Below are 25,998 nucleotides of genomic sequence, written 5' to 3'. Positions count from 1 at the left end.
TGTTTCTTTTCTCTAGCAGCTTTTAATATTCTGTTCTTTTGCTGGAGATCTGGGAACTTGACTATTATATGTCTGGGTATAGTTTTATTTTTGTTGTGGTTGGTTGGAGTTCTAAATGCCTCATTTACCTGTATATCAGGTTCTGTTTCCATGCTTGGGAAATTTTCTGCTATTATTTCTGCAAACATTCTTTTTGTCAGTTGTGTTGCCTCCTTCTGTTTCATTGACTCCTATTATTCATACATTATTCCTCTTTGCCTCATCTTGCAGCTGTTGAACTGATTTTTTTCTGGAACCTTGGTGATTTTATGAGATCCTTTCTTTCACGGTGGCTAGCTGCCATGCTGTCTTCAAAGTCTGAAATTCTATCTTCAGCTTCATTCAAGTGGTTTTGGCAGCTTTCAATGGAATCTTTGTTTTCCTGGAAGTCTCTTTCAATCTGGTTTATGTGTTCATGCGTTCTAAGTCCTTTCTATATTTTTCATTTAACACTTCCATCCATTGCCTTTGTTCTTCTGTTTTCTTATACATTTCTTCTTCAGTCATTTTGAGCAGTTTTTTCATTATTATTGTCATTTCATTTTTTGCCTGAGAGGTTATTTCTGATCTCATCTCTTCTATGGCCTTATGCAGTTGTTTCTTTACTTCCATTGCACCCATTTCAGCTATTTCAGGCATGTGTTTACCAAGTTCTCCTATGTCAATGTCTCCTGGACTTGTTCTGAGTGGGGTGGAGTTCTGGGATTGTGTTTTAGTCCTTCGTTTTTTCATGTTTGCTACCAGATGCAGAAAGCTCAGTTTTCCTCTTTGTGGATGCACAGCAAAGGCCACTAGTGTCCCTAGTATTCCTGTTGGTCAGGTTTGCCCCTCAGTATCTGCTGAGAAGCACTACTTAGTCTGGGGTTTTCTGGCAGTTGTTGATTTGTATCTAGTTATCCCAGGTCTCAGACACTGGCATTGGTGCCAGCTGATGACAGACCATCTGATCCAGCGTCCCCTTGTAGTTCAAGGCACATGCACGGCCCAGACTCGGGTTGCACTGGCGTGGCAATCCCAGTCCAGTGGACCTATGTCCCCAGGCAGTTCAGGGTACAGGCATAACCCAGACATGAACTGCAGTTCATGAACCATCTGGTTCTGTGTCTCCAGTCAGTTCAGGACACATACAGGAACCAGATGTGGGCCAGACTGACAGCAATCACACACTCCCCATGACTGCGACCCCCCCAGGGGGTCCAGACACAAGTAAAGCATGGACTTGAACCACGGGACCAGCAGCCCTTAGAGTGCTCACTCACTCGGCGCGAGGCACTTGCAGAGGGGCCTACATGCGAACCCCAGTGAGAGCAGTCCCCGGGCCTTCTGAGTGAGGAATTCCTGTCTGCCATGGGCACATGGAGGGCAGAGACTCAGACTGTAATGGCAGTGGGGTCCTGGGTCACCCACTCTGCCCCCAGGAAGTAGATGGGAAATACCTGGCTCTCTCCACAAGTTTCAGCTGGGAACCATGGTGGTGGGAGCAGGTTGCAGCCCACCTGGTTCCACTTTTTAGTCAGTTCAGGACGTGTGCAAGAGACAGACCCAGGCCACTCAAAGACTAATCACAGACTGCCTGTGCCTGCAATCCCCCAGGGGGTCCAGGCACAAGTAAAGCACAGATTTGAACCACAGGACCAGCAGCTCTTGGAGCACTCACTCACTCGGCACAGGGCATGCACAGGGAGGGCCCACACACAAACAGTGAGAGTAGTTCCAGGGCCTTCTGAGTGAGGTCCTCCTGTCTACCACAGGTGCACAGAGCACAGCAACTCAGACTCTACCCCTATATTATAAATGAGGAGATAGGGACAGGGGAAGTCTCCAGGATTTGCCCAGAATATGTGGATAGAATCAGGAACCATACTCAGGTCTTTTCATTTCTGCAGGATGTGCTCTGGTGGGACTGTACTGTGTGTGTACATCACACATGCACTTAGAGAAAGTTAAACGCATTCAGCCTAAGCCCATGGAAGATGTAGTGGTGGAGAAGCAGAGACAGAACCAATATTGTAACGACCACAGACAGAAGCTAAAGCCCAGAGTGAGTGAGGAATGCAGACAAGACTGTCCCATCTCTGTTGGCCTCAGTACTCCAGTTAGACATGCTTATTTCCCCTGTAATGGGACCCAGGCTTTGAGATAATCATTTCGACTCTCTATGACTTTCCCCTGGAGTAATAGAATGTGGACCCCAAAATCACAGCCTTGGGTTCAAATCTTAACTCTACTACCCATCAGTTGTGTGACTGAGGCACTCTCATTTCTCTTGATTCAATTTTGTTATCCACAGAAACAGAATAACATCAGTTCCTAATCTCATAGAGTTAACTAAAGTAATGCATTGCAATGCTTAGCTCCAGGTGTACCATATAAAAGATATTCAATAAATGGCAGGTGTAATAGTCATCCCCATCACGGTTGTTATTATTATACAATATTTAGAAATTGATAGTCCCATGTGATATTACTGTGGTAAACCAGATCTCTTGCTCCTCTGCCTGTTCCTATTCCTAAGCCCTCAACTCTGCCAGGACCAGGTGAAGTAGATGCTGCATGACCCTAGGTCACTTCCCCTGCAGTTATCCCAAGTCCCTCATAAGAGCACTTGCTTCTAGGTATGTCCTACATACTGAGTTCTTCACACAGTCTGAGTGTGTTCTCCTAAAATTCATACATTGAAATCTTAATCCTCGAGGTGGTATTAGGAGGTGAGGTATTAGGAGGTGACGTCACCATATCACCAGAGTAGAGCATATGAATGAGTGAAATTGGTGCCCTTATAGAAGAGGCCTGAGGGGGCTCACTTGTCAGTTCCTTAATGTCTGGTCACAGTGAAAAGATATGAGCCTATATGAGGCCCTCAGCAGACAATGAATTTGCCAACATCTTTTGGACTTCCCAGCTTCCAGAACCGTGAGAAGTAAATTTCTATTGTTTATTAGCTACCACTCTATGGTAATTTGTTATAGCATCCTGAACAGAGGAAAACAGGTGCCACGTGCCAGCTCAGACCATGGTTCAAGTCCTCACTGACCAGAGGAGTACACAAGGACCAAATGCCAAGGGCAAGCCAGGGAACATCAATGAAAGGGCATTGTCCTCGGGCTGAGCAGCAATCAAGAGATGGCTGTGCCACATCTCAGGGAACTTTGATGGGTTGTGGAGACCATCATATACATGTGTGTCACATGTACAAGGAGTTTAAAGAATAAAATGAGTACCATCATTGATCCTAAAGAAAGAGTACCTTAAAAGCATTTGTTTCTTCTCAGTGTGTTCTTCCCTAACCCTAAAATTAACCATGATCTTGAAATGTGGATGAATCCTCCATTACTTTTCTTTATAACTTGATTCCATATATGTCTTTCTCCAAAAATACACATTGCTTAATTTTTGCATGTCACTTCCATTATATAAATGGAATCATTCTATAAATGTCTATTTTCTGCTGCTATAACAAAGCACCACAGGCTGGATGATGTATAAAGGGTCTTTATTTAGCTCATGGTTTTGGAGGCTGAAATTCCAGGAATGTGCAGATATTGGTTCAACCCCTAGTGAGGGCTTTATAGCAGATGGCATCACAGCAGAGGTCCTGTGTGTGGTAAGCCAGGAAGCAGAGAGTTTCCAAAGCCAGGCTCGCTGTTTCTATGACAGCCCACTCTCATGGGAACTAATTGGGTCCAGCAGGAGTTACATTAATGCCTTCTAGGGGCAACAGCCCCAATGACCTAATCCCCTTCCACTAGGCCCCACCTCCTAAAAATTCCGCCACCTCCCAGCATGGCCCCACTGATGGCCAAGCTTCCAGCACATGGACCTTTGGGAAAAATAACCACATCCAAACTATAGCAAATATTTTTTTGTGACCTTATTTTCTTCCACTATTAAGTTTTTAAAATTCATGCTGCTGCATGACACAGTTCATTTTCCCTTACTGTGTAGTATTCTATCATCAGAAAATACACTTGCTTATCAGGCATGTTGTTAATGAACATTCAAGTGCTTTTATTTCAAACAATATGAGCGTTATTGTTCATTTCAAACAATATGAACATTATTGTACATTCTTCTTATGAATGTGTAGAAGAGTTTCTCTAGAGTATAAATCCATTCAGAATTGTAAGGTTTTAAGTATTCAAATATTCAGATTCACTAGATGATGCACAATTTATGTTACAGAGAGGTTGTAACACTTTACACTCTTCCCAGAAACCAAAGAAATGTTCCTGTTGCTGTGGATCTGTGCAAACACTTGGTTTTATCAGACTTTTACATTTTTACCAATCTGGTAGGTTCATGAAATGCATCTCACTCTCAAGTTAATGATGAGGCTGAGCATCCTTTATATGCTTATTGACTATCCATGCTTCCTGTTCTGCATGATGGTTACTCCCCCATAAAGCTTTCTTCCTCTGAGGAAAGAGATAGCAAACAAGCAAGTGAGCAATAAAATATTTGCAACTTATAATTAGGACTATGAAAGAACTAAGAGAGGCTTAGCTAGCAAACAAAAAGGCAGAGAACTGTACTTATTACAGAATGATTGCAGAAAACCAGTTTGAGAGGTGCTATTTGAGATGAGCTCAAATGGGCAAGGGCAAGAAAAAGAATGGTAGCCTCCCTGTTGGTAAACATTGGTTTTAAGTAACTGAGGATCGAGGAGCAGAAAGGAAAAAAAATACCGTGCTAGTCAACTGTTTGTCACTATGACAAAATAACAGAAAAACAACTTAAAAGTAGAAAGGAGTCAGGCATGGTGGCACATTCCTACAACCCCAGCACTTGGGAGGTTGAGGCAGAAGGATCTCCATAGAAGCCATCCCAGACTACACAGTGAATTCAAGGCCAGCCTGAATTACATAGAAAGACCCTATCTCAAAGCATACCAAAAAAAGCCTAACCTTGCACGAACTTTTTGGTGAATACTTTTTATTCAAATCATAACAAATACTTTAAGGAGAGCCATGAAAAGATTTTGTAACATATTTTTAAAAAGTTAAGCAGAGAAAATGGAATTTGAGGTGCAGAGGAAAATGTCCTTGAAAAATCATATGATTTTGGAAACAGAAGTACATTTTGGAAAGCATCTAAGTCTAGCCTAAGAGTCTGGATAACATGGATTACAGTGAAGGGTGAGACATTAAGACAACAAGCAGAGGTGAAAAAATAGATCTGGCTAAGGGTTAAGTAAAAGGAGAGATAATCTCTTCCCTTCCCTTGCAAAACAATTTAGTCCTAAAGGCAGTAAGTGGAACCAAGCAGAGCAGGTATCCACGCCTGCAGGGTAAGAGGAGTTGGGGCCATTGTGGCAGAGGCCAAGGTAGCAGAGGGGAGAAGGGAGTCCGCACTGAGGGGCTTTCTGGCACTGAAGTTGAAGGCCACAAAGGGTGAGACAGTACCTGTACGGGGAGAGAACTGGCATAGGACTCCAGCCAAGGAACTGGCAGAGGGCTCCAACTGGCATTAGAGCTCCAACCAAGATGAGCAGACATCTGTACTGGGCCCAGGAGCCAAAGCAGAGTGTTGAGGCCATCACATAGGGGTCAATCCAACAAGGGAATCGGGAGAGGAGGGAGGGTGGCAGTAGCGTGGGCCTTAGTTCCACATGGTGATTAGTCAAATAAATCAATATGGTAAGGACAGTAGAAGACAGGCTTTTCACTGTCAGAAAAAAGGGTTAGAAATATTGCAAAAACAAGCTATATACCAAACCAGGTTAGACCATTAGAATTGGACATATCAGTGTGAGCTCATGGGTTTCAATATGTAGACGGTAAGGGAGAAGTGTTTTAGTTCTTCCCACTAAGGGAGCTTTGGAGCAGAGTCTCCCCAGTAGCAATGACCATCTGTAGTACCAGATCTTGGTTTCTAAATAGCATCTTCCACCAAAAACAGACCAGGGTCCTTGAAAGAAATGGCTGATCTCAAGACTGGAACAGGAAAGTACAAGACAAGCCAGAAACATCTGATGGCAGAAAATACCCAAGGAATGGTAGAGACATGTCAAAGGACGTAGAAGCCAGCTTGAAGGGACTCCTACTGACCATCCTATGAGTAAATCTACTGAGGAGTTTTGATAACTTGAGCACTAGAGTTGTTAATATAATAATAAGAGGAACAAATCCCAGTAGTTCTCACATGCACATAATCCCAACTATTCAGGAGGCTGAAGCAAGAGGGTCATGGATAGTCCAGGAAACATAGTAAGACCTTGTCTCAAATTAACTATAAAAATTATAGCAACAAATGAGAAACTACTGAATAAAACAAGACACTATATTCATACAGACATAAATAAATTAATTAATGGTTTTATGAGAACAGGATATTTACATAGTTTCAAACTGCTTCCTTTACAACAACTACAAAGGGAAAAAGAATGGCTTTACAGTGGGGGAGGCTGGAAGATGCCACTTAATCAAGTGATCCTAGAGGGTATCACCAGAAGTAGCGCAAACTGAGATCAGACTCTGGCTGAGAGGATACAGAGAAAGGAACCCAACCTCCCTTCTGTGACCATCCAGTCAAAGATGTACTCTGCAACCTGAATCTGAGCAAGAGGAATCATTTGACAAACCTAAATTTGGGGCGTACAATAAACCCACTGCCTGTCATTGTCAAAAGTATAAAAGCCATCAAGGTCAAGAGAAGTCTTTGGAACTGTTGTCATACCAAGGATGCATGACAACTAGTGTGAGGGGTAACTCTGAGTTGGGTCCTTCTGCTACTCAGGACCTTACTGGGACAAGTGAAAAAGCTTGCCTGGGATGTGAGGAGTGGATGGCAGCAATGTATCAGGGTTCATTTCCTGATTTTGATAGTTGTTTTGTGGCTACATGAGAGAAAGTAATGGTAGGAAATGCACAGTAACATATTCTGGGGTTATGGGGCATTGTTTTGGCTACTCATTTTCTAATGGTTCATGGGAAAAAGGGTTTTATACTATGCTTTTGTGATTGTTCAAAATGGAAGTCTGATTTACAGGGAGAGTGAGATAGTACAGCTGGGCGTGATGGCGCATGTCTGTAATCCTAGCACTTGGGAGGCTGAGGCAGGAGGATCCTTGTGAGTTCAAGGCCAGCCTGGGCCAGCCTGGGCCTTGAGTGAGCTCAAGGCCAGCCTGAACTGCATAGTGAGACCTTGTCTCAAAAAGACAAAAAAAAAAAAAAGTGAGGTAGTACAAACAAACATTATCTCAAAAGGGAGTGAGATAGTACAAACTAATATTAAAAAGAAATACAATAGCACAAGAATCAGCAAACAGCAAAACATTGCCATCGAAAAACAATTTAGAGAAGCAGAAAAGAAACCTGAAAATGTCCGCAGGAGGAGGGAGGACAAGAGAAACTGATCACTAGGAAATTCAGGGAGGAATCCAACAAACGGGGCAGGGGGGCACATTTGAAGAAAAGAGATAAATGGAAGGAAGAGAATTGAATACAGCTTTTCTGAGACTTTTTTAAAAACCTACATATACAGAATAAAAGAGATAACTATCATATATCAGGAGAAACCAAAAACAGCATGGCCATGTTTTCAAACTATAAGGATAGAAGTTAGAAGAAATCTAAAATCCAGACTGAGAAGATGTCCTCCAAAGGAACCACAGCTAGGCTATCCTCACACTAATTTTTGCCATTAGTGTGCAGAAAACAAAATGAGTATTTCTGTAGATGTGTAGGGGGAAAAAGAAGTCAGGAACCCTGTGTGTGAAGGGAAGAGGTAGTCACTTGCGGTGATCCAAAAGCTTAACTATAAGGCCACTCTAGTCTCAATCTGAACTTTTACTCAAGGAAGTAATCACCCAAGGGGTGAGTCAAGAACTCAAAATAAAGAAGATGTATAAAAGAAAACAGCAAATGAGAAATACTGATACTAGCTAAGTATAAAGTCTATAGTTGAAAATATAAAATCAAAGCAGATTGCAAATATAATAATTCTTAAGATACTAAAAGTAATAACTTTATATTAACAAGTTCATTGAAGGATAGGAGAATGTCTTTGTCCTTCATGAGAGTCAAATCAGTAAGTATTATTTAATGACTAACTTTGGTACCTAGAAAAATGAAGATCTTCAATTCCATATTATCATCAATAATTAATTTTAAATGGAGCATAATATTTCAACATCACTAAAAGTAAACAAAAAGTAAAACATAATCCTAATATAAAAGGTAGAAACCATGGCAACTGCTTAGAAGTAAAAATATAAAAAGTACAAAATAAGATAAAGCAGTAAAAGAAAATCATTCAGTTATTGAGAAAAATGGAAGTTTCTTACAGTCTAATTCCCTGCTCTTAGGAAAGACCAATTCCTTACTTTTAAGAAAGTCTTAAATTTGGCTAAATAAGATTTGACTACTTTTTAAGTGCTAAAACAAAGAAACACAGTTTACAAATAAAAAGATGGGCCTCAGGCTATAGCTCAATGGCACAGCGCTTGCCTACCTTGCTCAAGACCCTGGGTTTGATCCTCAGCAATGCAGATAGATAGATAGATAGATAGATAGATAGATAGATAGATAAACAAATAAATAAATAACCAGTGATACATCAGGAAAACACAAAGAACAATAACGCTTTTTAAAGTTGTATAATCCAAAGCAAAAAGCATTAAATGGAAAAAGTGAATTATAATCTGCATTTTGTTTTTTCAGAACTGAGGGCTAAAGCCAGGGCATTCACAACTAGCTACATCTCCAGTATTTTTTTCTGAACCAGGGTGCTATGGTTTGAATCTGAAATGCCCGCCCACAAAGTCTCATGCTTGGAAGGTGATTAGATAATGGATGCATTATATTTATGGGTGATATTTATACAAATCAAAACAGTGCCATAAATAAAATTAAGCAAATAATAAGCTAAAAATATAATGAACAAGTTAAGATGATCTTGGCTATCCATAGAATCCCTCAAATTTGTAGTAAAATAGGGGCAAAGGATGTGAACAGACCATTAAAATGAGAAATACAAAAGGTCTATTAATATATCAGTAATGTTTAACCTAATGTCTTGGTTACTTTTCTCTTGTTGCTGAGACAAAATACCTGATGCCCAAAATTAAAGAATGAAAGGTTTATTTAGCTCACAGTTTGTGGAGGTTTCAGTCTATTCTTGGCTGGCTCCAAGGCAGAGTGGCACATGGCAGAGGGCAACAATTTATGGCACTGGGAAAACAAAAAAAAACAACAAAAGCAAAAGGGAGGAGTGGCAAACAAGCCTCTTTCCCTCCCTTATATTGTATTTGAGCTACTCGCCCCAGAGTCGGTGTAGCACTTACACCCATAATCTCAGCATTGGACCATGAATTAATCACAAACTCTACAAGCCTGCCCCATGACTGCATGAGGCTTTGGGGGCACATCTAGACACAAACCATAACACCTAATTAGTTACCAAATGCCAATTAAAACAAAACAAGTGATAGATTTTATTGGTCATGTTGAGAAAGATTGAGATGGATGACTGTCTTCCTCTCTGGTTTGAAATTCTTGAAGGATGAGAGCTGCGTATGTGTTGTTTATTTCTGAATCATCAGCCCGAACATAGTGCCTGACCTGGGGGGAGCTCTCCACAGGAAATCCTTCAGTGAATGGGTTGGCAGAAGAATGATACACCCAGTGCTGCAGAAAGTGTCCTCTGTTGACAATATCAATTACAACAATTTCCCTAAAGAGAAAAATGGAAACACACACGTCATATGGGCACACAGTCCTTCTAGCTCACATTAAATCAAAATTGAACTCACTTGGCTACCTCTAAAGTGCCTCTTAGGTTTTAAAACCCACACTTCATAAAGCCTATGTATCAATGTGACACTTTTGAGCCAATGCATCTGTATAAAAAATTTAAAGTCAGGCACCTGAAACATAAGACAATATTTTAAATAAAACTCTATGCAGGAAAAATCCCAAGTTACATTCCAGTTGCAGTTTACAAAATGTCAGAATCCCCTGTGAATGTTTGGAAAGGAGCTCTCTGATTCCACCATGGGTATGTATGTCTTAGATCCTGATACTCAGGCTAAGAAGTGTCACACTGATCTTTTCCCTGGGAATGGTCCACCTCACACTTGTCCTGAACGCACGCCCACTGTGACCTTCATACTTGGTCCTTGTTTCTGCATCCTGTTTTATAACATAAAACATCTAAAGACCTACAGCTGAAAAGTTCTCATCGTGCACCAAGTGTTTCTGGTACAGGCCACAAAATATGTGTGTTATAATGCACCCAGTTGCTTTTTTGTGATAGCCATATGAATTGTTGGATGATCATAAAGTAATACTCTAGAAGTATTCAGCTTCTAGTATATGGTTCACTGCATACACATAAATATTTTACTGTGTTTTAATTTCTTCTGGATTTTTTTTTGTCTTTTTGAGATAGGGTCTCACTATGCAGTTAAGGCTGGTCTTGAACTCACTTTGTAGCCCAGGATGGCCTCAAACTCACAGTGATTCTCATACAGTACATTATAAGTGCTTCTGTCTTAAAGTATTATGGAAGAGGGTCATAATTAGCATCTGATTTCCAGAATAGATTACTGACATTCAACACTTTTAAAAGGGCGTGGCCTTCAATCATTCTTAACTTAAAAGGAAAAGAGGAAAATCATAAAAGACCCATGCATGTAAGGATTTCATTAGTTGTATCTTAAACTGCTAAATTTTGAAAACCTAAATAGTTACCAATACTGTATCTCTGAAATAATTTCTGGTAAGTCTGTATGATTAAACCCTATGAAATCATTTTAATCTTGTTGAAGAAAATTCATTACATGGACAAATTCCTCAAATGTAAGAATAGTTGACAAGAGTCAACACAAAGTCCATAACATACGGTGCAAATTGGATAAGAGAAAAATATTTATGTGCGCAGAGAACAAACATTGCAAGAACTGAAGAGGAGAGGTTAACCATTGTTATTTTTCAGAAGACAATACATGAGTTTAATTTTCTTCCTGCTGTTTTGATAGAATAATCTGATCTTTAATAGCAATACATTATATATATATTCAAATGTTATTTTTAAAGAACATAACAAAATTAAGGTTATTTTGGAAATGAAAAGTAGCAACAGAGGTGGCGGCAGCAGTGCCAACTGATACAAATATAGCTCTTAACTGTGCCAGGTAGTGAAAACCAAGCATAACCTCACACTGACCTTTGGCTTGGGAACCCCATCCTGCACCTGAGCCCACCAGCCTCTGCTCAGGGGCACTGATTCCAGTTCAGGAAGTCCACAGAAGCCAGATGTGCTTGGCCAAAGGTCAGAAGGGAAGCATGCTGACCTGAGTGTGCCCACAGATGCCACACACAGGATGTAGAAGCTGAGCCATGGAAAGAAGCACGGCCTGGGCGATAGCCAGACCCAAGTTCGAATCCTGTGGTGCAGCTTCATGAACTTGGGGCAGCAACTTCACCTTTATGAATCTCACCTGCTCACAAGTAGGGCAGGAACACCTCACAGGGGATCAGCTGTTGTGAGAGTTAGAGGTGACAGCCTTCACAAGTGCCAATGTAAAGGAAGTACTCAGCAACCCACCCCTCCTCCACCCAGTGCTAGTGGATGCTACTGGCTTCTTCTTAGATCCTCTATCCTTTGGTATTCTTAAGAAATATAGTTTCTGGGTTTTGCACCACAAACAAACAAACAAAAAGGATGGCAGAAGATAAGCAAAATAGCCCTTGGTTAAACTTGCTCTGTATGTAGATAAATATTCATTAATAAAGATCTATTTCACAAATGAATGAGGAATAAGAAAATCTGAAGCAATGAATGACTGCATGTCCTAAGAATAATGCTCTTACCCTGACTTATGTGCTTCCTTCTTTGCAGCTTATCCACTCACCAAGTGTCCTCCGCCCACCATCCTCCCTAATGCTGAAGTTGTCACAGAGAATGAAGAATTCAACATAGGTACCACTTCCCAAACCAGCAAGGACCGTGAGTGGGGGTCTGGTAGGGCCAGGATGGGCAGCAGTGGAGGCACTGGGCAGCAGGGCTCATTGCCGCCCCTCCCAACCCCCATGCAGACAGAAATAAAGACCCTTGTGCAAGAAGAGTGTTCATATTCTGTCAACTCAATTTCCACCTAAAATACACACTTCTTTTAGCTGCCCCTAGGAAAAAGAGCAAGGAACATCATTTTCCTCTGTGATTGCAGTTAGAATGATTTTGAGAAATCCATAAGACAGGCTAAATTTCTTAGAATATGAATATATCCATGATCTCAGTAAAGCTGACCCATGGGAGGGAAGCTGTTGTCTGGGCCACTTGTACTGGAGTCGAGCTAGTTACAGAACTCTGAACAGAACGTGACCCACTCCTGATTGTCTTGCCTAGAAGTGGGTTCCAGGTACTAAGAAGGTCAGGCAGCCTTACACAAACTGCTCCAGAGGATCCCCATGTTGATCTGTCTTGACAGGTGACATCGTCCGCTACAGGTGCCTTCCTGGCTTTACTTTGGTGGGGAGTGAAATCCTGACCTGTAAACTTGGAACCTACCTGCAGTTTGAAGGCCCACCCCCAATATGTGAAGGTAACTGCACTGGGCCATGTCTCTGGAGCCTGGAGTCCCTCCCAAGCACACCTGGGTTTCATGCCTCTTCTGTCTGCAGCTCTCAGTTCAGTCCCTGCCCCATAGAGTAAGAGGCCACCTGTAAATATTGCCTGATGAACAAGGGAGTGAAGGAGGACTACGCAAGGGCTCTGATAGGGTCTCTACCCTCTTCTGAGGTCTGGGGCTGCAGATTGCCGCATTTATGTCTGTTGTCCTTTATCCTTACACCAGCATCCTCTGGAATTGCATGCTGAGTGTTGGAAAGAGGAAATTCTGGACCTCAGGGGTGGGTGGGCACCCAGAGACCCTGCCCTGCTGGAGCGCAGCTGGAAGGTCTCGGATGCTGATTTAGGCAGCTCAGAGACCACAGTTGCCTTCAGCCCATTGCAGTCCTTAGGCAAACAATGAAACCACTTTACCTGATTCTCCCAACACACATCAAATCCAATACTCTCCACTCATGAGGCCTCTGACCAGTGGAAAGGAATACAACTGTCTTGCGCCTTAGTTGTCTCTCCTGTAAAATGAGGGTTATGATAGTACTTAATGCCATGTGGTTATTTTGCAAAATCAAATGAGTTAATCATGTAAAGCACTTTAGAATAATGCCTGGTACCATGTACTGCTCCATGTTGACTGTTACTGTATAATTGTGCTACTTCTGCTTCTAGTACTATTGCTACCAACAATATAGATTTAGTAGCCTTTGGAGAAATATGTCAGTGTCTCCCCTATTCCTTGGAAGGCAAGAGTAGAAGGAGCCTACAATACAAGATGTTAGTAAGGAAGAGAAAAGCCACAAGCAAGAGAGTTAGGCTGCTCCAGTACAGTGACAAATTCACTGTTTATTTTAGCCAAGCCAGCGCACCTGAATACCAAACAAACCCCTTTAGTAACAGCAAATTTCATTCTTCATCCTGCTCTAGAACCTCCTTGGTTTGCTCCAGCCTCAAGTTTCTCACCTCTAGCACTGCTTCTATGTCTGCATGGCCCCAATCTTACTGGTTTTACTGCCCATTCCTCTTGGACTTGGTATCATTCCTGCTTTCATAGGTTTTCTTTTAATAACAATTTCACTGAGATATAATTCACACACAGCACCATTCATCCATTTAAAAGGTACAATTCAATAGCTAGTTATACGATTGCAGAGTTCTACAACCATCACTATGATTAATTGTAGAACATTTCATCACTCAAAAGAAGCCCTGTGCTCACTGACTATCACCGTTTCCTTTCCTTCCAATCCCCATAGTCTTAGACAACCACCAATCTAATTTCTCTATGGATTCGCCTATTCTGGCCACTTCATATAAATATAACCATGAAATATCTGGTCTTTCATCACTGGCTTCTTTGGCTTTAACATAGTATTTTCAAGGCTCATCTGTGTTGTAGTGTACATCAATATTTGCTTTCTTACCGCCAAATAATATTCCATTGTGTAGACACACTCCTCATTTGGCCTGCCCATTTGGGTTGACTCCACTTTTTAGCTGTTACAAATAATGCTGCTGTGGACATTCATTTACCTGTTTTCTATGGCTTTATTTTAGGTTCTCTTAATGTACACCTAAAAGTAAAATTGTTGGGCTATATGATAACATTATGTCTAACCTTTTGAGGAACTAGCAAGCTGCACTTCAAAGTAACTGGACCATTTTACATTTCTACCAGCTGTGTATGAGGCTCCTGGTTTCTCCACATTCTTGCCAACATGTCTCATTATCTATTTTTTTAATTATAGCAATCTTAGCAGAAATGAAATAGTTTTGATTTGCATTTCCCTGGTGGTTAATGATTTTGAGCATCTTCTCATGTGCTTATTATATATCTTCTGTGGAGAAAACTTGTCTTAGTCATTTTCCTCATTGCTGGGACAAACAGCTACAAACATACACACAATTTCAAAGAGGGGAGGTTTTCTTCATTCACAATCAGCGGGTTCCAGGGTAGGAGCAACATGTTGAAAGGGTCTAGTGGAGGAAAGCAGCTCACATCAGGGTGGCCAGGAAGCAGAGGGCAAGGGGAGAAGCTGGAAGCGAGATACTCTTTTCTGGGTCACACAGCCAGTGACCCGTCTCTGAATGGGCTCCAGCTCCTAACAGCAAGTCAGCCCTGAACTCGTGAGTGCACTACTCCAAAGATGAGCCTTGTGCCACCGTGATCCCCTCACCCCCCAAACATATGAGGCTTTGGGGGAACACGTACCAGATCTAAGTCATAATAAATACCTGTTCGGTTCCTTTGCTCATTTTTAAAACCAGATTTCTTTTTGTTATTAAGATTTCAGAGTTTTGTATGTTATAAATATGAATCCCTCTGTGTTATTTGAGACAAAAAATTTCAACTTGTGGATTATCTCTTCACTTTCTTTTTCTTTCCGTGTTCTTTGAAACACAGAAGTTTTTACTAATTTGATGATGCTAGATTAATCTCTTTTTCTTTGGTTTCTTGTGCTTTGGGTGTGTTATTTCAGGGACTGTTACTTAGTCTAAGTCAAAAAGATTTACATCTGTGTTTTCTTCTAATAATTTATAGTTTAAACTCGTAAGTCTTGGATCTGTTTTGAGTTAATTTTTCTATACGATATCAAGTAGGGGCCCACTTCCCTCTTTTGCAAGTGAAGATCCATGCACCACTTACTGACAATTGTTAGTCCTCCAACTTTTTTCTTCTGTGTCAAGACTACCTTGGTAATCTGAGTTTTTTTAATGTCTCCAAGAATGTTAGGATCAGACTATCAGTATCTGCAAAGCACCCAGGGAGCATTTGAAGGGATTGAGTTGAATCTATAGGTCAGTCTGGGTAGAATTGCCTTCTTAAAAATACTTAGTCTTCCCACCCATGTACATGGATGTCTTTCACTCATCGTCTCCCTTGTACATCTTCCTCTATTCTTTGGTTTATTTTACTCTTTGATGCCTCAGTTTAACACCCTGTCCAGTGAAGTCTTAATTCTCTCTGAGAGGGATAAGTCATTATTCTATGTTCCCAGAAGCAGCTCTCCTTCTGTGACAACAGGGAAGACCTGGTGAAGATTTGAAACCTAAGAACATCACCATGAAATTCCAGAACATCAAATATAAAATTATAGCTAGAAAGATATCATTAATCTTTGACATATAACAAAAATTTCAAAAAATGTATAGCAAATACTTTGAGATGCTAGTGTAGCAAAGTTAGTATCAGAAGAAAATAGAACTTAGAACATATTAAAAGAGGTAAGGAGATATATTTCATACTAATAAACATAATATTCATAACAATATGTCAAGAATATATTATTTATATTAGAGTACTTGTACTACTGTGGGGTTTTGGAGGGAGGATGTTGAGACAGGGTTTTGCTGTGTATCTCAGGCTGGCCTTGAACTCACTATGTAGTCCAGGTTGCCTTGAACTCCTGGTAATCCTCCTGTCTCAGCCTCTTGAGTAGTGGGATTACAGGTGCGTACCACCACCCCCAGCTCGTACTACCATTGAGGGCACTGAAGAAATTATTTAGTCCTTAAAACTTTGCTTTGGAGTTTTCAACTTAAGCAAGTGAAGGTAGATCCATAGTCCTGCAATTTGTTTCATGCAGACTGTTGTGATGCTTCCTTATTCCCCATCACAGAGCACCTCCCCAGTGTTTGGGGCATACCAGTTCCCTCTGAAACAATATCTTTCCTCCCTTTTGTGGAGGTCAGAAAACCCAGTCCTCCTCCTTTCCTAAGGCCCACACTGACTGTCTTCCTGAATGTAACATTTTCTCTTTAGTTGTATTGATACTACTAAATAGGTTACTGCCAAGCTCTGCTGACCATTTCTGTTTCTGATGCAATCACCATTATCATCCTCATGTCCATGTACTGAGGCACTATGTTTCGGGCTTTATGTATATATTCTTTCATACTATGTATGTAATATAATATATAATAATCCTGTGAGGCAGGCAATAAAGAATCCATCACACAGATGAAATAATCTGTTGAAGACCACATAAGTACTCAGTGGCAGAGATGGGGTATAATCCAAATATTTTTGCTCCCAAGGCCCAATACACCCCCAAAAGATAGTGTAAGGCTTACCTCTACCTTACACTATCTTTGTAAAATCAAATCCATCTTCTAGATTAACCTTTTGGATTTTCGGTACCTTACTAAGCCCCACAATCCTGTAACACTGACACAGGATCTGAGGCTACACCATGTCACAGAGCAGTAAAATGGTTGGGATGAAGTCTTGTTGAAATGTTCCTAAATACTATTTCTCTAGTGGTTGTTTTTTGTACCAAGGAAAAAGCCAATGTGTTGGCTGGATTTCATCTCTACTCCACATACCTAGTTTTTCTTTGTTTCTCCAAGTGCACTGCCCAACGAATGAGCTTCTGACAGACTCCACGGGCGTAATCCTGAGCCAGAGCTACCCCGGCAGCTACCCCCAGTTCCAGATCTGCTCTTGGCTAGTGAGAGTGGAGCCCGAGTATAACATCTCCATCACGGTGGAATACTTCCTCAGTGAGAAGCAGTATGATGAGTTTGAGATCTTTGACGGTGAGTCAGTCAAGTGCTGTGTAGTTCTCTGCTGCAGGTGGCACAGACTTGCTCCAGACCCTTGGGAGCCTGCCCTGCAGTCTTCCTGTTGGGGCTGGCTGGGGCTCCACATGATGTATTTCTCCACTGCAGAAACGTATTGGATCGGAAGGACTGTATTGCTGCTGCCTGGATACCAGCCAGGACCTATTACAAAACCTTTCTTACTGTAGTCCCCACTCAAAGCTCACACCATTGAAATGTCATCTAATAAATGTATCACTGCAGTATTCCCAAGTGAAGAGTATGCTCCCTTTAGAACCCACAGAGGTCTGCCAAACATGGACCTTCTTCTTCAGTGATAGGAGGGGAAAATGGGCAATCATTTGCTCTTAAATTGGGAGGGAATGTCTCTGCGTGCTCCACACCACTCTATCCTAAACACTTCACTGCAAACTTTGTAGGATTTTCTCTTATTCTCTGGAGCACATGAGACTTACAAAGGCATCTACACTAACTTTCCCTAGAGGCTCATCAGAGCTATTGAATATGATGTCTTCAGTATAGGAGCCAATATGCTACATTTTGCCAGATGTCCAAATTGTCTCCATCCCTTCATACTGTATTATGACAAAAAGCAAGAGAATTAACACAGCTCTGATACCAGACCATGGATGTATACTGCTGCCTACCTCATGTGATTCTGATCCTCCTCTCTGGTGGATATGGGAAAAATGCATTTCCAGATCCACAGCTGCATTCCATGTAACCAAGACTATATTACTCTGCTCTAATAAAGATACAACATCTGACACAGCTGCTACAACTAGGTTACCTTGGCTAAGTTTGCACTGTGAGGGGAAACTAGGCCGGGACTCCGTTAATTACAAATTTCAACCCTCACGTATGCCTGTCCTAACAGAGCATCTATGATAAGCTTCTGATCTCTGGATGTCAGCATCAATCCACACCTACATGCAAAAGTCTTTAATATAGTACTTAGCCATTCTCACTTCCATAATATTCAGTTATCTGAGGAAATAACGGTGAGTCTTTTGGGTGGGAAGACCTAGAGGAATCACTACTATCTACAATTTGTCATTTTGCAGGTCCCTTTTCTATAGGAACTTAACTTGTCCTTCAGCTAAGTGTCCTGCAGTGGAGAATGAACCCTGGCCTGCGTCTACAAGCTGGGGAAGAGATTGGGACTTCCCATTATGGGCAGCTTTCCTTGCACTTTGGTTATCTACTCATGATCTGTTTTACTCACGTATTCATACTGGTTTTGGCCCCCATCTCTCTTGTCCTTAGGAACACCATGTCCGTGAGCCATCTCTATAGATCCTGCAGGTCAGGCCCTTCCAGTTGCCACCGTAAACTCCATGCCCATTGTAGTCATTGTGCCAACTTTGCTTCTGGCTGCTAAGTGCTCCCACTTGACCTCCGTATTCTAGGATCCTCTCAGCCCCACCAATGCTAGCAAGCCCAGTTCTCCGGCAGATATCCTACATCACTTTCAGCATACAAAGGACAGCTGCAACTTGGGGTCTCAGTAGTGCTGGGGCTTGCTCCTACTCAGAGTGCTGCTAATTGCATGAGTAATTCCTCCATCCTAAGGAATAAGGTCAGCCAACCAGGTTGTGCTCTCCTGATGGACCTATTCAAATATACCATTCCACTAAGCCTCTGGGCCCCTTCCTTTGTGGTTTTCCACAGCTGTCCAATGGCACTACTTTGTTTAATATGGTCCATTACTTTGCCAACCTTCCAAGAGGTGTCTCAATAGCATATTATAAACCTTACTCAGGGGGCTGAGGATTTAGCTCAGCGGCACAGCACCTGCCTGGCAAGTGCAAGGTCATGAGTTCAATTTCTGGTACTGGAAAAATAAATAAATAAATAAAAATAAACTTTACTTGGGGCCTTTTACAGGAGATAAATCCTGAATTCTGGATAATCGAGCTTTCTGCCTCAAACCAGCACCCTCAGGAGTCAACAACAGGGCCTATGATAGGAAAGAGAAGAGGGAGGCTTTTCTCAAAGAGCCTTGGGGAGGAAGTTGGAGAGTGCTGTTACTTAGGACACTGATACCTGACCTTTTCCTCTGGCTTTCTTACTATCTATTCATCAATAAATACTTTTCTATATACCAGCACCAAGCTGTTGTTAGCATCCACAAGAGAAGTGGAGTGACCAAGGGGAAGAGTTCCCAGTTTGAAAGCCAGCTCTTCCACTGACCAGCTGCTTAACCCTGGCCAAGTCCAAAAATGGCAGATAGATTTCTTGACCTCCCATAGATAAGCAGGAACTTCTCAAGGCACTGTTTCAGATCTGGGCTCAGCGGAAAGAGCCCTCGAGTAAAAGCAATAGATGCAAAGACAGGATGTTATTGATGGAACAAATCACCCTGCCTTCCGCACCCTAATGTCAGCACCATGGCCCTCTGTAGCACAAGGATGGTCTGTAAGCATGTGTCCTTCTCACCCAGGTCCCTCAGGACAAAGCCCTCTGCTGAAAGCCCTCAGTGGGAATTACTCAGCTCCCCTGATTGTCACCAGCACCAGCAATTCTGTGTATCTGCGTTGGTCATCTGACCACGCCTACAACCGGAAAGGCTTTAAGATTCGGTACTCAGGTGAGTGAACCTTGCACACTCAAGAGAGGGCCCTGTTCCCTGGGCTTCTTAGGGCTGTTTTTTTTCACCCAAAACATGCAAATAAGCTATAGTCCATCTCATCAAGGGGGCAAGTTTCCCTGTAGGGGCTGAGCAGCTTCCTTCTCTAAATTTGCCTCCCCAAAATGTATGCAGTTGGCCCCTGGATTTTCCCACATCCTCTTCTTCTAGTCCTTTCCCCACATTGAACTTCTGCCTTCTCCACTCTCTTGCTGCCAGCCTGTGTTTTTAGAATAAATTTAACTATTATACATGATCTCATAAAGCCCAAGGGCATCCTATTCTTTTAGAATTTCTCTTTAGGAAATCAGAAAATGTTAGCAAAATCCCTGAAAAACCTGGAGTCTCTAACTGGCAGGTATTAGTCAGGCAACAAAGTATTGGCTGTATTTTAAAACCAGGAGCTTCTTTTCTGCTCTTCCAGCCATATATTTTTGTGGGTTTTTTCACTGAATGTAAAAATTGTACATATTTATAGGATACAATGTGGCATTTTCATATATATCTACAATGTGTAATGATCAAAGCAAGACAATTACCAAATTCATCACCCTAAACATTTATCATTCTTTTGTGTTACAAATAGTCAAAACCATTTTTCTCGCTCTTTCATAATATAAAATAAATGTGTTTTTAACTAAGTCACCCTACTGTGCTACAGAACACCAGAATTCATCCTCTTATCTAGCTATATATTTTTACCTGATAGCTGACCTATTTCTATCCCCTCTTCTCACTTCATCCCCATACTCTCCACTTCTATAAAATCAACATTTTTAGTTCATATATGTGAGAGAAAACATGCAGTATTTATGTTTCTGTGCCTGACCTATTTCATTTAACATAATGTCCTCCAGTTCTATCTACGTTGCTACAAACAAGATTTCATTCCTTTTTATAAGAAGCCGTGTCTTAAAGGCAGGGTCAGATAAAATACCAGGCCTTACAGATGGCTGACCCAGGCAACAATCTATAAAGAATGCAAAAATATCCCTAGGGATATAACAAGGTGGAGAAAATTGAATTTCTCTGAGCTCCCAGTGTGGGGATTATGCTCAGGTAAGTGGAGAACTGATTAAGCTACTGGATCTCATGTTGAAGGCCCTTGCTTCTGCTGACTACTACCCAGACCCTTCAAGGTTGGAGGCAGAACTGAATTACTCTAGACTGTGGGGAGTTCTGCCATGCACCAGGGTCCCTCCAGCACCCTTCCTCTGGCTGCATCTGTCCTGCATTCAAACACACTTTAGACATACTCTTAAAGAATACTAGTTGGTTCAGTAGGGATACCAAATTATCACAGACTGCCTGAAGTACCACTGTCTCAACCCATGTCTTCTCATGGGCCTCCCACTCACAAGAGGGCCTGCTGGAGTCCGAAAGAACCTTTAGTGTGGCTTCCAGGGAAAAGCCAACCAGATGAAGCTGAACAGAATGTGGGAGGCAATGGAGCTCTCCTATCTCAGGATCTATTTCTTCTGCACAAACTCTCCTTTCCCTGGTGCATACACTGTAGGGGTGGCGGTCTCATGAACGGGTACCTCAGAGTTTATAACCAGCTCTGTCACTAACTAGCGATAGGATTATCAGACAAGGTACTCACTAGTTAACTACTTTGGGCCTCAGTTTCCTCATGATCAAAAAGAAGCTTCTACATACCTCTCTGGTGCAATCCGGGCTAAGCTCCCTGCAGCTGCTCAGACCAAAGGGAAGTATGATATTTCCGTACCCTGCTTGCTAAATTAAGAACTAAAAGCTATTAAAGAATTGCCCTTTCCATGACATTCAAAGACTCACATGTTTGAAGGTAATGAGTCAGTAGTAATTACAGTACATATACCCCATAGAAAAGGAATTGATTACATGCAGCAACAATTAGTACGTAATAATTAAAATACAGTAGACATATAATTTGCATATGTATCTGTCATTGTGATTGTGTATTTTATAATTGAGATTCCTGTTCCTGCATAGATTCAATACACACAGGACAGAGAGGGCAAAGTAGGAGAAAGGCAATTTGGCTTGCCACAGAGGTATCTGAAACACCAGTTCTACCTGCGGAGGGGCGTGACCCCTCCAGACGAGAGGCCCGAGTCACTCACTGTGAGGCATGTGAGTACGGCCTGGCCCACTGTGCCCCGCCCCAGTCTTCCTGGAAGGCCCAGCCAGGAACTCCCACGTGGTCCTGGGGTCATTTCTCTTTCACATCCTCACAGAACTTGCCTTGAGGGTCTGTAATGTGAGTTCTCTCCGGGCAGGATTTTTGTCTGATTCCTTCCTTGTTGTTCCCCCAAAACTTAGAACAGCAGCTGGCATTTGATAGACACTCAAGATCTATTTGTTAGATAAATGAAACCATATGTTGAGGGGAAATGAACCTTGCAGAGAAATTTATATCCTGGGTTGCCACAAGTGCCTTACACAATAAAAAGAAGACAGACAACCAAACTGTCCAAACACCTGTGCTACAAGTACTAGGGGTCCCAGTTTATGGGGCAGAAAACTCGAGCTAAACAAACTTATGTCACAGACCTTCTAATATCCCTACAGTCACGCCTTTGGGAACCAGTCCCTTGGGGTTTTACTTCCCAAGACTGCCTATGAGCCGAAGGGGTTGGAGAGCCTAAACTGGACCATAAAATCACTGCTTCCTTCAGATGGAAAAGGGGACCCAGTGCTTCATGGAGCAGGGGGTTTTTTTGTTTTGTTTTTTATTGTGTTCTTTTGTTTATCCTTTGTTGTGCTTTGGCCTTCTAAACTGACTGGCTGATTTTCAATATCAACCACTCAGACCTTCCCAACTAGCAGAGTACCTGGCAGTGGTGAAGACAAGGAATGGGGGTAGAAGAAGGGGCAGAACAGTCATGAAAGACTGTGTCTGTCCTGTCTGTGCTCACTTCCCTGAGCAGCCACTCTTTCTTCAGCTCCCTACTGCAGCCTGCCCAGGGCTCCACTCCACGGCTACATTCTGGGCCAGACCAGCACCCAGCCTGGTGGCTCCATCCACTTTGGCTGCAACTCAGGCTACCGCTTGGTGGGACACAGCATGGCCATTTGTACCCGGCACCCCCAGGGCTACCATCTGTGGAGCGAGGCCATTCCTCTCTGTCAAGGTAAGAAGCAGGTAGGAGAAGGGGTCACAAGGTGGCTGGGATCCAACACACATGTTGACTTTGTTTCAGGGCCAATCACTTCCAAATGTGGGTTTCCTCTGGTTTAATAATTAATTTACTCTTTCAGCAAACACTGAAGACCCCATAGTGTCCCCAACAAATATGCATAGCAGCCTGTGTTTTCAGGAACATGAGAAGATGGATGTGTGAGCACAAAAATGCAAAATAACAGAGTGAGAAAGTGCTGTGTCAGAGGTATAAACAATGTTATAGACGCCCAAAGATAAGAAAGGACCTACTTCCTTCTAGACAGCTAGGGAAGGCTCCGGGAAGAAGACTTGGGCTTGGGCTCCTACAGCACGTGAAGTGATTGAACAGTTGAACTTTACCACTCAGTTCTCATGCATTAGGACCTTTAATAATTTATGAGTGTTTTTTTCCCTTAAAGTAATATATATTCAGACCTGAAATCTGAAAAAAAAAAAAAAATGATGGCTATGGCTATAGATAATGCAAAAGAAAACAAAGTAAAAACAAACTGTAATCCTACCAATGTGAGATCACTGCCATTAACATTTCAGCACATTTCCTTTGGTCTTCTATACAAAAGTGGAGAAGCAGCATATAGAACTCTGAGTATTTTGTTAACATCTTTCATCTAATTAAATCTAATTCCTTGTCATTATTTGCGATGGTTATGTGTCATTATGGGGTGTATTCAGGTTATCATCCTATTGTGAGTAATTTGGATTTCTATATTTTGTGTTACTGTAAACTATAATTTTATGCTTAGAAACATTTATTTCCTTAAAATAAATTCTCAGAAATAAGAGTGTTGAATCACAATGTATGCAAAATTTTGATACTTATTTCTGTCTCAAAATTTTGTCCTCATTTATACTTCTACCACTAGCACATGAAAATTGTCTTTTGTGGCAATCTTAGCATTATGTACAGCATTTAAAAAGATTTGTGTCAGTTCCCGGTACCAGAGAAAAACCAAAACAAAAAAAAAACAAAACAAAAAATAAAAAAGATTTGTGTCTTTCTTTAGCTCTAGGAAATTGTCATTTACAATAATTCCATCCCATCTACCATCTTTCTTCTCCCTTTCTGGAGCAGTGAGCCATTAGATGTCGAATCTTCTAGACTGATCCTTTGTTTTTAATCCTTTTATTGTCAGTCTCTTGTCTTTTTGATCTATATCCTGGGAAGTTTCCTTTACTTTTTAATCATCAGCACTTCTATTTGATGCATATTTAGCAATCATATTTTTCATTTGAAAGAGCTCTTTCTTGTCTTCTTTTTATTGTGCTTTTTTCAAAGCACTCTGCTCACATTTTGTAAATACCATCTGACCTCTACTTCAAGACACTACTAAAGTTCAAAGATTGTATATCTTCTCTTTCCTCAATTATTAGTCCCCTATTTCCTAAGGGGACTTTTCTCCCCTATTTGTAATCTTATCTTTGCTTATCACATTGACACTACTGGTTTTCTTCACATATTTAGTGATCTTTGACTGTTCATATCTAAAAAGTAAAGGCTAGATTGATTTTTCCTAGCCAAAAGTAAAAGGTAGATTACCTTTGCTCTTAATCTGTGAAGTTTCTGTGCTTACTAGGCCCATCCCATGAATAAGAAGCTAAATTGAGTGTGTGACAGAGAGCATGATGCAGAGTGGCATCCTTTTGGATGAGAGATTTAAGTTTTTCGGCTTCAACCATAGGATTAGGAGCTTTCCTCTAGGATGCCAACACCCAACTTACGAGCTGTAGTTTTTTTTAAGGTCGTTCTCTCCCGCCAACTCCACTCTTTATTTTGTTTGGAGACTTGATGCTTGAATGCCTGTACCCTGTGGCTAGGATGAAATAAACTGATCTCACCCTGAGGCTCTTTCTCATATATTTTCAGCAACAGCCTTTTAGCTCCGTTTACTTTTCCAGCACACTCCCATCTTTACTCTGTCTTCCAAATGATCTTTTCTGAAGTCTCTGCTGATGGTTCTCCCTTTTTCCTGTTTATTATGAGGGGTTTTTCCATTTTTATTTGTTTTTACTGTAAAATTTTAGGGCCTTGGGTGGAAAATAGAGATCAAAATATGTTCTCAAAATACAGTTTGAACCAGAAATGCTCATGGCATTACTTCTTCCTTGCTAGCTCTTTCTTGTGGTGTTCCTGATGCCCCCAAGAATGGAATGGTGTTTGGCAAGGAGTACACCGTGGGGACCAAGGCTGTATACAGCTGCAGTGAAGGCTACCACCTCCAGGCAGACGCCGAGGCCACCACAGAGTGTCTGGACACAGGCCTGTGGAGCAATCGCAATGTCCCCCCACTGTGTGTCCGTGAGTGCTTGGGCAGTGGATGTGGGCATAAGGAGGGCCCGAGGAAACAGCTGAAAATATCCCTTCCAGGACGGAGCTAAAAGCCCAACAATGGGGGTGGGGGCATCTACACGGATGTTGAGGGATGTTGGGAAAGGGTTGTGGTTCACGTCTACCAGCTGGGGTTCCCATTAGGTAATTACTAACATAGCCCTGGTGGACCACTGTGTCCTGAGGTGTTTCCATGAACCACCGTAGAAGCTAGGAATGATCTGGTCCACTCCTTTTTAGATGGAGAAACTGTCAGAAAGTTTTCATGAATGCCTCTTGGTCACAAAACTCTGAAATGACAACTTTCAGGCCAGAGTTACAAATTGACAGCCTAATGGACCGCATTGGATGGACAGCATTCAGTCCAAAACTATTGGCCTCAGTTTTTGTTTGGCTTATCCTATGCTTTATAAAATATCTTTTCAATTGCTTCTCAATATTTTAAAATTGAGAAATTTTAAATAAAAATCCAGATTTCTGACTTCTCTCAAAAAATAAAGGTCTGACCAAATGGAACATAGAGTCCTACATCCTATAATCAACATTGATTGAGTACCACCTTCCTCTTATTGTAGATTGTTCTGGCAAATCTGTCCTAGGTTGTCACATCCCCGCACAACCCACATTGTTTATTTACCAGACCTGCCAAGGGACCAAAGACTCTTGGATTCATCATTACTACATTAAGTCTCCCAGTGCCCATCTCTGGCC

At 41.7% G+C, this 25,998-nt stretch overlaps 1 protein-coding gene and 1 long non-coding RNA gene across 6 annotated transcripts in view; one reads left to right on the top strand and one right to left on the bottom strand.

The window, feature by feature from the left end:
- Positions 1–25,998, top strand: part of Csmd2 (CUB and Sushi multiple domains 2) — a 579,269-nt gene that overhangs the window by 500,872 nt on the left and 52,399 nt on the right. For all 5 annotated transcript variants that reach the window (XM_013519720.1, XM_005395117.2, XM_013519719.1 and 2 more), the window contains 6 exons: positions 11,881–11,961; positions 12,470–12,583; positions 16,954–17,142; positions 19,610–19,756; positions 22,723–22,911; positions 25,072–25,257. In XM_013519720.1, the coding sequence (XP_013375174.1) occupies positions 11,881–11,961; positions 12,470–12,583; positions 16,954–17,142; positions 19,610–19,756; positions 22,723–22,911; positions 25,072–25,257 (906 nt within the window). The remainder of the gene's footprint in view (positions 1–11,880; positions 11,962–12,469; positions 12,584–16,953; positions 17,143–19,609; positions 19,757–22,722; positions 22,912–25,071; positions 25,258–25,998) is intronic.
- Positions 4,116–21,498, bottom strand: LOC102009454. The gene is made up of 4 exons (XR_262680.2): positions 21,455–21,498; positions 13,024–13,121; positions 9,600–9,711; positions 4,116–4,454 (listed from the first exon to the last, which is right to left on the bottom strand). It is a non-coding gene; the product is annotated as an uncharacterized LOC102009454 (long non-coding RNA).

Source organism: Chinchilla lanigera, unplaced genomic scaffold, assembly GCF_000276665.1.
Source record: "Chinchilla lanigera isolate Chin_1 unplaced genomic scaffold, ChiLan1.0 scaffold00051, whole genome shotgun sequence".
Lineage (NCBI taxonomy): Eukaryota > Metazoa > Chordata > Mammalia > Rodentia > Chinchillidae > Chinchilla > Chinchilla lanigera.
The sequence above is the reverse complement of the archived record's forward strand: the minus strand, read 5'-3'. Positions and strand labels throughout refer to the sequence as shown.